This window comes from Trachinotus anak, unplaced genomic scaffold, assembly GCF_046630095.1.
Source record: "Trachinotus anak isolate AG129_WGS33_773 ecotype Australia unplaced genomic scaffold, CSIRO_AGI_Tana_v1 ptg000018l, whole genome shotgun sequence".
NCBI classification, from domain to species: Eukaryota; Metazoa; Chordata; class Actinopteri; order Carangiformes; family Carangidae; genus Trachinotus; species Trachinotus anak.
Window position 1 is genome coordinate 8,863,214 of NW_027273869.1, and position 11,838 is coordinate 8,875,051.

Sequence of the window (11,838 nt, forward strand, 5' to 3'; positions counted from 1 at the left end):
TGTGGGGACAGTGGGGACTGGTGGAAAAAAAAAAAAAGATGTTTCTGAGGTAAGTCGAACATAAGCCACACAAACAGGACTCAAAATGTGACTACATGACTCAAAAGCACAAGTTTTTTTATTGATTATGTGTATGCCCAGCTCTTGCAGCACTGTGTCTTTGTTAAAGCGAACATTACAGTCATCAGATTCAACAGTGCTGCTCATTTTCAGACGTCTCTTCGGAGAACTCCTGCTGAGGTTCCCCTCTATCTCAGCCTGCCCTTGGCCTTGCCTCTTCCTTTGGCGCTGTGGAGTCAGACAAAAATCATTTAATAATTAAGTCTGTTACAGTTTTCTTTGGTTGCTCAGGTGGGCCCCTAACAGTCACAGTATGTGTCAGAAGCTGGGTATCACATCTTAGGATACTACTGGCAATACGGTATTAAAAATTAATAAAATAAATAAGAAATTATAAAAGTATATTATTCATTTAAATGTTATTGTGAATAAATTACATAAATAACCATTAAATTTGAAATAATCCAGTTACATTTTTAAAACTCTGACTGACAGATAGCGATGCTGTTATGAAAATACGATTTATTAAATGAAACAGTCACTTGAGAAAATTGGCATTGTGAAATGAAAAAAACAGACTTTGGAAAAAGGACATTTTGCAACAAAAAATTCTGGACTTTAATAAAAATTATCTGCAATCAACTCTTGAAAATATGCAGGATGAAATAATATTTCACAACAAGGAGAGTTTTGGGGAAAGAAAGGATTTCATTTTTTGGTGTATTTAACAACTTCATGGTGATATTTCATATTTTCTTATCATATGATTATTTCATATTGTCTTATTTATTTGATTTTGAAGTCTCCATACAATTACGACTTAAATTTTCCCAAGTTTAGTCCTCAAGATGTTAAATGTTAACAGGCTGCTGTACGAGAACTTTGCTGAAATGAAATAGTCTAAAATGGAGAAGGTTTGATTTTAATTTGGAACTAATTGATCAAAGATTAAATAAATAGCTGTTGGTACTTAAAAGTTTTTGATATTTGTTGCTTCAGATTAACTTGAGTCACTTAAAAAAGAAGCATTACCCAGACAAATGTGTGTATAACATCACTTGACAGTACACGTTCTTGTCTGCACATGAACAGATAACATTTCATCAATACATATTCCCTGTAGTGCCCTATAAGCTTTCTAGTGTTCATTAAGAAAATTACATTGGCATAGAAGAGAGTGAACTGGAGTGGAGGGATAAATGAGGAGAGGACAAACACCAAAGCATCATGCAATTAGACGAGGGCAAAGCACACGATTTCACACAGATCACAGCTGGCGAATGAAGGTTTCGTCCTCTCATCAGCTGCCTTACCTTTGATACGCTGTCTTTGTTGTCTTTTTTTTTTTTTTTTTTTTTTGCACCTTTGCCAATAAGATGTGATGCAACCGCAGTTAAATGCACCAGATAATTGACTTGAAAAGCAGAGTGTAAACACTTACCAGCAAATTCAACACAGATGTCTTGCTTTCTTTCTGCCTTAAACTTTTATGTACTAAAGTTTTCAAGAGACTTCAAAATTTGTAACTGATACTCTACTGAAAATATTGAGTGTCTGGCTTTGTCATTTTGCAGAACAAATGGCTGATGTGGGAATCCAGGCTGTCTGCTTTCGGGATGTTCGTTCAAACCTCCACAGAGCTTTTCTATTTTACCAACTTCAAAGCCCTAATGTAACTGCGGATCAGTACCGCAATGTTTTCAGCCTGCTTAGATGAAGACATAAAGAGGGAGGCTGAGTAATAGATGAATGGAGAAGAGATGCTACATCAGTTAAAAGAGAATAAAGAATATTAAGGAGAGTATAATCCAGCAGACGATGGTAATAAAAAAAAGTATAATTAAATATTGCACGCATGCCCCAAAAAGGCTGCATTAGAAAAAAAAAAAAAAAAAAAAACATCACAGAATTTCTACTACTACTTTTTCTACGGCTGTCTCAAACAGGTTAAAATCAGAATTGTTGTTTTTTTACATGTTTACAGCCATAAGAAGGTGAGATCTGCAATGTACAAAGTTAGAAACATTTTTACTACACTATATTCACTATGTTAATCTACAGTTTGCTCACAACTCACTCAGAAAAACTCTGTCACATGGTCCCACTTTATATTAAGTAGGTTGATGTGACTTTAAAAGGCCTTGGGTAAAGGTCTGAAAATACTGGATGAAGAGGAATTAATACAATTTTATTTACCTGTAAAGCTGTTACAGTTTAAACATGTTCTAGGACAGCGAAAGTTATGCATAAAATATCAAATTTTGCTTTAAAGATCAGGAAAAATGATTTGACTCAAGATTTCCCGAGGCTCTTTAAATGAGAACCAGCTCAATACTACATCAGTGTCTTTTAGGAAAAAGACTGAGCGCTGATTTGAACTACACCTGAGATTTCCTGAAAAATCTCAGGTGTGGTTCAAAGGTGGCTGCTACTTACCTCTGGTGGTCCTGAAAGCGAGCCTGGAGCAGATTGATCTGTGGGGGACAAACATGGAGGACTGACTAGGACACAGACAACAGCAGAGACAGACGGACACCAGCTGAGCCAAAGAGCGGACCTCGTGGTCCTAAAGAGGGGCTCAGCAGGGCAAGACATGGTCACCTGACTCGCTGGGATTTCATCTCCAGATCAGGACTCACCTCTTGTCTTCCTTCTGACTGAGCTATCAGTCAACTAAATCCCAGATGTTTGGCCACAGAAGTTCAGAACTGCAAAGTTTATTATGATATGGTTGTGCTTGTATCATGAGCAGTCAAAATGTCCCTTTCAGCTACAGCAGAGTAATGAGACACTGGCAGCAAAATGTGATCGAGATCAAATTATAGCTGTCAAAAGTTGGAAAGTAAGTATGAAAATATGATCTAAAGACACGGGGATCTTATTTTGGATCAGATTTTAAACGGTACACAAACATCTTCCTCAGATTGTTTTTCATGAACTCGCACCTCCAGACACATTAATGCAATTATATGACATTTTAGAAAATAGACTTTTTTCACTTAATTAAACTAGAAAATTGATGCCACCAATTTGTCTGCTAAATATGAAGCTACAGCAGCAGCCGGTTAGCTTAGCTTAGCATAAAGACTAGAAACAGGGGGAAATAGCTAGCCTGGCTACCTACCTCTAATGCAGTGTTTACATCATGTAATTCAGCCCAATTAACAGCAAATGAGCTGGTGAAAAACATCGAACATCATCTGTCCAAGTTGGAATTTCAAATTGGGGATATCAGGAATTTCTATTGGCTACAAAACCTCCCCACTGCTGCAACCCACTGCTGCAAAGCTATCACTGCTGGCAGCTACAAATAAAAAAACAGCATTAACACTCATTTAAATAGAGCTGTGCATGGTTAGTTTGTTTATTCTGGATTTTATTAGCTTTGGTGTTACCCCCTGTTGTCAGCCTTCAAGCTAAGATTACCGGGGCTGCTGGCCAGACATATAAAAGTGGTATGGATACTCATGTAACTCTTGACAAGAAAGCAAATCATTTCCTAAAATATCTGATTAGTCTTATGTTTCTGGTGCCTTTAAACGGTGCATACTAGCTGTAGGAGTAGAGTATCTGACTTTTGGGACTTCTCTTCCTGGATTAAATACAACCACATGCCATCTTGTGCAAGCTCCCTCATCAAGACACAGCTTCACCTTCTGTTTGTGTCGCTCGGCTGCTTCCTGCAGCCCGAGACTCGGTTTGTGACCCTTCAGCACACGGACTGCAAAACTACACAACAACCAAGAGGCTCACTCTCCTCATTAAGAGTTACTCACAACTTCTGCTGCTCATTGATTCGGGTCTGGAGAACATTGATCTGGAAGTCAGGTCACATTCATTTTAGATAGGTACCCTGATGACAGCCTTGCATTAGAATTAGAGGCGTAGTAGTTTCAGCCGTCATATTCTGTGGCTTTCTCAGGGCTGTGGACTGTGCACCACCACTTTATCATTACACCCAATGAACTAAATTGATGTAAGAACACAAATCAAGTTAAATTGTAGCTACGCTAACTTTTTAAAGGCATGCCATAAGATTTTATTGATTTTAATTTTTATTTAACAAACACTAAGAATCACATCCTAAAAATGTCCTTATTTTGCAAACAAAGACCATAAACAAAAAGTAAAACATTTTGGGAATACTTACCTTACTTACTTTGAATTATTTTGGGAAATTGATGCCACTCTCGTATCTGTAGTACAGTAATTATGTAGCTGGAGCAAGTTGCTAGTTAGCTTAGCTTAGCATTAGGATGGGAAACAGTTAGCCCGGCTCTGTACAAAGGTAACAAAATCAGCCTAGTAGCTCTATACAGGTTATATTTCATTGGACAGAGCCAGGCTAACTGACTGTTTTCAGTCTTTGCTAAGCTAAGCTAGGCTAACTGACTGCTAGTCTAGCTGCAGCTTCAGCTTTACCATACAGACATGAGAGTAGTTCCCAATGTCAAACATTATTGAAACTTTTACACCGACACAGTTGTTTTAAAAGCAGGTATGTTTGTAGAGAAATGGTTTTCACTTATGCAATTTCACGGCGCAATCGGCAAATGAACATCCTGGGGCAAATCACTTACATCATATTTCTGTCTCTTCAGTTTCTCGCTGAGGTCAAACTTCTCGGCCTCCAGCGTCATCAGCCACTGCCACAGCTCATTGGCCTTCTCCCTTTTGAGCAAAAACCAGGGGAGTAAAGAAACAGAAAACTCAAAGGCACTGTGACACTGGGGATGGGAAGTTGATGGCAGTTTATACTCAAACAAATCATCTGCATCAGACTGGAAATGTGGCCATCAGCCTGTCTACAGAACTGTGAAAAATAACTGCTTAGTAAAAACTCAGTGTCCTTACTTCAGTTTGTCCTCATTGAGATGGTCGATGTTGAGAGGCTTCCTCCTCTCTGCCAGGATCTTCTTTTTCTTCTCTCTCTCCGTCTGCTTCTTAGCTCCCCTCTTGCCATCTTGCTGGATGGGAGAATTAAAAGGATGAAAGAAAACAAAAAAGAAAGAAGCAACATTTTCATTACAAACTAAGCGGAAAATATGAAACTCAAATGCATGTGCGCTCATATGTGATGACTGACCCTCTGTTGGACTCCGCCATACTGCTGAGTCATGTTTGTAAGAGCTTTCTTCTTCTTGGCATCCTCATCCTGCTTCTTCCGTGCCTCCTCCAGCTCTTTCCTCTCCTTTTCTTCCTGCAGCACAAATAGTTCAGTGCAGTCATGAAGGGAAAAGACACACCTGTTCACCTTTGGAAGACTTAAACAACCTTTACTGTAGTTGCAGGAAAATCAGTTTGCCATGACAATAGGTTTCATATTGATTTCAACATTTACACACGTTTACCTATTTGTTTGGCCACTTGGGGGCAGTGGATACATGGTGTAAACACAACACTATCATATTATTACTTTTTTATTTTGACTGGCTTAATTGCCATTTATTAATTTATTAATTCCGTTGCTGGCTTTTTAGATGCTAAATGCTGCACTGTGTGCACTAGCTAGTTGCCAACTTTAGTTGTGTGCCTTTATTGATGGGTAAGCAGTGTATATCTGGCTGCAGCAGTCGAAAACAATGCTAGAGTGAGAGTGAACCAAAAACAATGGGCTGACAGACCCTAAAATGCTCCGTATAGCTGAGAGGAACTTGGAGGAATTTGGTGATAGTTCTCTTCCTTTTATATTACACAGCTGTTTGACCCATTGTTATTATAAAGATATTGATAAGTGCAGCTTTGAAGTAAGAAAGAGAAAAGTCCATCTTAGGGTTACATTATTTTTACACAGCAGTCCTAACGTAGTGTATAATTTGTAACAGAAATCATAAATTAGAGTCCTTCAAAGGCAAAGACTTAAATTTGATCCAAATCTAGGTCGTCTCAGCAAATATTAAAGCTGCAAAAGACAATTTCGTAGAATGAAATTAGTAAACTTGGAATAGCACATTCATATTATCAAGAATGTTCTTTTCTCTGGTGCTTCACAGTGAATCACATTAAAAGAGGAAATGCTGGAAAAACATAACGGATAGACTATTCCCATAGGAGCTTGTATCCGCCACTTCTGCAGCCACAGAAGATTGCCCACCAGGAGACACACATGCCTGGCTCCCTAACTGCATTTGGGAAGGTAGGTGAAACTACAGGGTGCCAGTCATTTATTTGTTGTATACAGGGTCATGTTCTGAGAAAGATGAGATGACTGTGATTACTCACAGCAACGCGGGCCTGCCTCTCCTTCTCCTGCTCAGCACGGACCCTCTGCTGCTCAGCCCTCTCAGCACGACGCTTCTCCTGCACATCCAAGTCCACACACACACACACACAGTGTAATTGTTGGGTGGGGCATCACTTCAGGGATCTAGCATGCTTTCCTGGAAGACTTACGATCCTGTTAACGAGCGCAATGAGCTCCTCCTCGTCCTTCTTCCTCTGAATGAAGTGGGCCTCGATCAGAGAGTGCAGCTCAGCCAGATCCTTCTCCTGACGCTTCTTTTGGATGTCCTGCAGTCACGAGCACACACATTTGTGGTGTCTCTACTCGAGAGGACCTCCAGTCACATCTATGCCTAGAAAGTCTTGACACTAAACTAGCAGACACTTAATTCTCAAAAATGATGAGAAAATCAACATCACTCTTATATCTGTGCATTAAAAAAGAAGCTCCAGCCATCACCCAGTTATTTTAGCTTAGCATAAAGGCTGGAAACAGGGGGAAACGGCAAGCCTCGCTCTGTAAAAAGGTTAAAAAATTAAACACGTCCTCTAAAGCTCTCTAATCTATCTTATTTATTAAACCTGTGCAAAAACTAAAGTGTAAAAATGTCCTGTTTCCAGTCTTTGTGGTGAGCTAAGCTACTAATCTGCTTATACCAGCATCATATTTACATTTGAAAAAAAGAAATATCGATCTTTTCATCTAACACTCAGCAAGAAAAACCCAAAGTGTCAAACTATTCTTTTAAAATGGCATCAATCACTCACATCAAAGTCGACTTTTTCTCCCTCTGGTATCTTTGGCACAGTCATAGCTGGAGCAAACGCCCTAAAATATAACATTACTGGGTTAGAATAAGAGGAACTTCAACTCGTCACCAGTTAGATGATATGAACTGATTCAAAATCAAAAGACAAAAGACTTACTTCGGCTTGGGTTTTGAGTCATCTATTATGGTAAAAAGGGGATAATCACAGTTATCATATACAGTATATTTTTAAAATCTTCTATACAAATGTATTTATTTTATCTATTTAGTTTTTAAGACTAACATATTATTATTAACAAGACAATTTATTTGTGGTAAAAATTTGATCCTTGATAAATAAAATGACAGAACCCACTGAGCCTGATTCTCTCCTGCAGGCGAAGATTATTAATGACTGACTCTCACTACTGGAACAATAGAAAGCAAACACACTGAACACACACTAACAAATGTACTGTTTCTGCGAATAATTACTTGCTGGATTCTGTACAATAGATTTAGTCTATGCACTGTCTGTTGCTATTTTATGCACAATGTCCAGTGCAGTGGTCACATAATGAACAGCATGTGTGGCTGAAAGAGCAACAGCAAACTGAAATTCAGTGCACTCGGTCTGAAAAGGGGTTTTTCTTCATGGCATTCCAAAAGCTGTTTTTGAAATGCCACATAGCCTTTATTTTGGCAGTGTTTGTGAGCATGTGTTGTACAGCACTTTGTGGTTTGCAGCAGTCATCTAACAGACAGCTGAGGACACCAGACATTCCTGTTAAACTACAGTAATGATCACAAACTTTAACCATAAGGCCTCCTCGGCAGGTCACAGTACCTTCATCTGCAGCTGGAGACTCTACGGCAGGAGACAATAAAATAACTGTTAGTGCACCAGTGGCAGAATGCAAATAGTTTTACTTTATTATTTGTAAATACTCTTTCACTCAGAGCAGATATCTGCTTGATATATTTTGATATGACAAACTTTCATGCCTGTCAGAGGGAGGAATGGAAAGTCTAAACAGCTTCTGTTTGCCTTGTCATACTTTGTTATGATGTAAGTATTCGAGGGGGTTTGAAGCCATGACAGCTTAGCACAGACAGCAGGGGTAGTTCTTTTATGAGTGTATTATTAGAATAAATAAAATAGCAAGGCATTTACACCACATGTGAATTAATCTGTAACAGGGAACTGAACACTATTCTTATTTCCCACAAATATTTCAGCACTAAGGTTTTTTTTTTTGCCCTAACTAAATGACTGTAAAACAAGATGGGATGCACAAACCGGAGTGATAAAGTGTTATTTAGTCACACCATGCATGAGAGTTTGAACAGAGACACCATATGTTACCTTCTTCTGCAGGCTCTTTGTGAAGGCAGTGTGTGCAGACAGATGATCAGTGACAGCGATCGTGATCAGCGGAAGAAATGGAGAACAGCTCATCAGTAAATATTCATGGCGCGATTCAGCTGCAATATGTTAATGTTACCTAGCGTAATGGTTCAGTCAGAACATGCTGAAGTCAAAGAAAAGATGTCAAACATCAAATCAAAATGCTACTTTTTTCATAGACAAAAACAATACATTAGTTTGCACTATAGAACAGCTGGCGTTCAAGCCATTACAAGAAGCCTATTAATTATTGTTTCACAATAAAATATAACAGTAGAAAAAGTCATTACCTTCATTGGTGGGAGGGTCTGAGGTGGTGTGGAATTATGAACATTTAATTAGATGCAAGTATTACATTTTATACAACCTCTTTTTGCTGTCTTAAAATAAGTAAATACATGCTTTATATGCGGTGATGATGAAGAGAAGAGTTTTACAAAATATTTAAATTAAATAAAAGATTACAGATGTTTAAATCCTCTGAAATGTCAGTCTTGTGTCTGTGAATGAATAATACAGCCAAAGTTTCAACAGTAATAATCAGCAGGGACTTTTTCTTGCAGGCAAACAGTAATTTTCTCTGAGTAGATGTCACACTTTAAACAAAGTGGATATCTCATTTTGGAATGATTTCATCAAATACTAACTCAGCGGGCGTCTCCTTGGCAGCCAAACATCGCAGTGATTAGTGAACACTAAACATGAAAAGGCTAATATTGATATAGTTAAATGAATGGTGAAGTGCTGAAGTGAGTGAAAGTGATTGAAAAGACAATTTAATATTTACTGTGATGTACAGATGGAGACTATTTGAAGAGAATTAGAGTTTTTATATAATTTGTAATATAATGCACAAGCAATGCCGTGTATTATTCCATCAAACAGCAGTTTTACTGGCACATAGAGAAATGAAAAAAAAAAAAAAAGACGAGAATTACCTTCTACTTCAGGTGCAGCTTCTTCTACATAACAAAAACATAACAAAGATTAATGAAGCCAAAACCTGTTATTGTTAGCCAAAAAGCATGACAAAAGAAGGCATGGTGCCAAACACATACTACACTACAATAATAGTGAGTGTGAAAGTAAAGACAAAAAAAAAAAGAAAGGCATTATTTACAGACAAAAACAATTCATACAAACCTTCCTTTTTCAGTGTCTATGACTGAGTGAACAAAATATGGATTAGTGGATCAGTGAGACGCTGGCAAACGGCTTGCAGCTGGGATTTGGTCAAACTCTGAGCACTGTGATATTGTCTCTTGGGATACACTGAAAAACCAGTGCTGGTGTCTGCATTCATTCTGAACAAAGCTACAACAGGGAATGATCTGATCACATACTGAGTCTGTGAGCCTTGTAATACAAAACACATCAAAGCAAAATCTCAATGCATAACAGAACAACAGGAGAAAATGTCATTTTTTTTTGTTTGCCTCATGTCATTTAAATCGATAGTATCCAGTGATAATCAGTGGTGGAAAATACCAATACATCAATGCAACATATTGCATGTAAAAGTCCTGCGTTCAAAACTACAAGTAATCTTTCTGAAGAAAAATAGTCCAGATCAGATGAGAAATCTGAGGGGCGTTTGTTGATGAATGGGTTAGGAGAAGAAGAAAAAAATAACATCCTGCTACAAAAATCTGTTTGCACTTTTCTCTAATTTTTGCATTTTTGGGGGGAATTCTTGAACAATTTTACCTCCGTTAATCTTACGGCATCCCCTCAACAACTTCTTATTATTTTAATTACACCACCAAAAGTTTCAAGGGGAAAATTGCCGTTTGGCGTAAATAACCAACTCAGAAATCTGAAAGCTGAAACTTTTTTCTAAGGAGTCACGAGCCACTGTGACCCAAAAATGTGTTAGGAGAAACACTTACTTGCTAAAAATGAGAAGAGATTTTTGCACCTGAACAGAGGCTACCTGTTCCCTGTTCTGTTTTTTTGGTAAGCTAAGCTAACCAGATGCTCGCTGTAGCTACATACTCAGCATACAGGCATCAGTCCTCTCACCGAACTTTGCAGGAAACCAAATAAACATATTACCCAAAGTCAAACTGTTGGTTTTAACAATGCATTGCTATTAACTATAGCTGCCAAATACTAGTCAAATATTTCCCTGTGTAATTTACTAAATTAAAAGCATAAAGAACATTACTTGTGAGTGTGCTTATTTACTTTCCATGCTTTTATAAGTTTTTATAGTGTTTTATTTGAATATAATGTTATTAGTATTAAAATATGAGTGCATCAAATTTGACTTGCAGTCAAATCAGAAAAGCTTCCATGCAAACTCAGAATATTGAAACACACAGATGTATCAGTGCTAAAAATGGGATGAAGATAATTTGGATACTAAGTGACAGTTATACACGAGCTGACGGATCAGTGTTGACAAATGAAGTGTTAACATTCAAACAGAAAATACATTCAGCAAGCTTGCTATGGTTTTCATCACTGACAGCAGACACTAACAGCAGCAGACACACCGGAAACAAGACAGTACACACACAAGCCGTGCAGAAGCCTTTACCTTCCTCCTCCTGGGTTTCTACCTCTGAGTGGACACAATCAGGTCAGCCGTGTCTCAAAATGGAAGCTTGGAAGTGACATTTTGCTTTTAAAAACACAGTGAATGCTCTTGAAGCCTTTACTTACCTTCCTCCCTGAAAAGAAAACAGGTGAAGATTTGAACTTTTGGACGAACAAGTCAAAACAAGCTCTCTATATAAAACACGAGAGATGCTTGAAAGGTGTAGGGAAAGCACTCACAGCATCTCCTCTACTTCCACTTCCTCAGACATCTTGGATTGAAATTACCTGAACTGAATGAGAAAAGCAGAGAGTGAATGCAAACATCAAAAATCTCCACACAGAAGATTCATTTTTAATGAATTCCTTTGTTGTGAGTCCGTAACAGAATTTTAATGCAGCTGTTAAAACGACACACACTCATACACACAATTACTCAATTCTCTTGAGCTCTATGTAATTAGGACTGTTCACAGTTATTTTTGTATTTTAATGTTTTTCTTGCTGTGATTTGTATTGTTGTTTGCCTTCTTGATATTTTCCACTTTATCTTATCAACTGCAATTTTTTCTATGAGCTCTTGAGATTTCTTTCCCTTGGACAGACAGTTTGTATCGCTCTTCTTTTCTTCTCCTTTCAGTGCATTTATCATTTGTGCAAACAACTAAACCAAAACCTACAAAGAAAAAAAAAACAAAACAAAAACCTTGGCTACATGCTGGGAGATTGGAGCAATTGTAGAATTTGAAATGATTCCACCATGGGCACTGCAAGCAGAGGCCCAGGGCTTTAAACAGCTCCAGGCCTAATCCTCAGCCATTTCCTCTTGGCACTGATCAAGGCTGCAGGCAGTCGACT

General features: G+C 38.0%; 1 protein-coding gene across 1 annotated transcript; it reads right to left on the minus strand.

The window, feature by feature from the left end:
• Positions 1–100: 100 nt before the first annotated feature.
• On the minus strand, positions 101–11,001 carry tnnt2e (troponin T2e, cardiac). Its single transcript, XM_071503082.1, has 14 exons — positions 10,982–11,001; positions 9,378–9,401; positions 8,730–8,747; positions 8,398–8,412; positions 7,879–7,899; positions 7,210–7,231; positions 7,051–7,111; positions 6,454–6,570; positions 6,283–6,360; positions 5,147–5,260; positions 4,915–5,027; positions 4,641–4,731; positions 2,497–2,534; positions 101–288 (listed from the first exon to the last, which is right to left on the minus strand). Exons 7-14 carry the CDS (start codon positions 7,093–7,095, stop codon positions 249–251), a joined length of 636 nt encoding a protein of 211 aa, XP_071359183.1. The 5' UTR covers positions 7,096–7,111; positions 7,210–7,231; positions 7,879–7,899; positions 8,398–8,412; positions 8,730–8,747; positions 9,378–9,401; positions 10,982–11,001; the 3' UTR covers positions 101–248.
• Between the last annotated feature and the right edge of the window lie 837 nt (positions 11,002–11,838).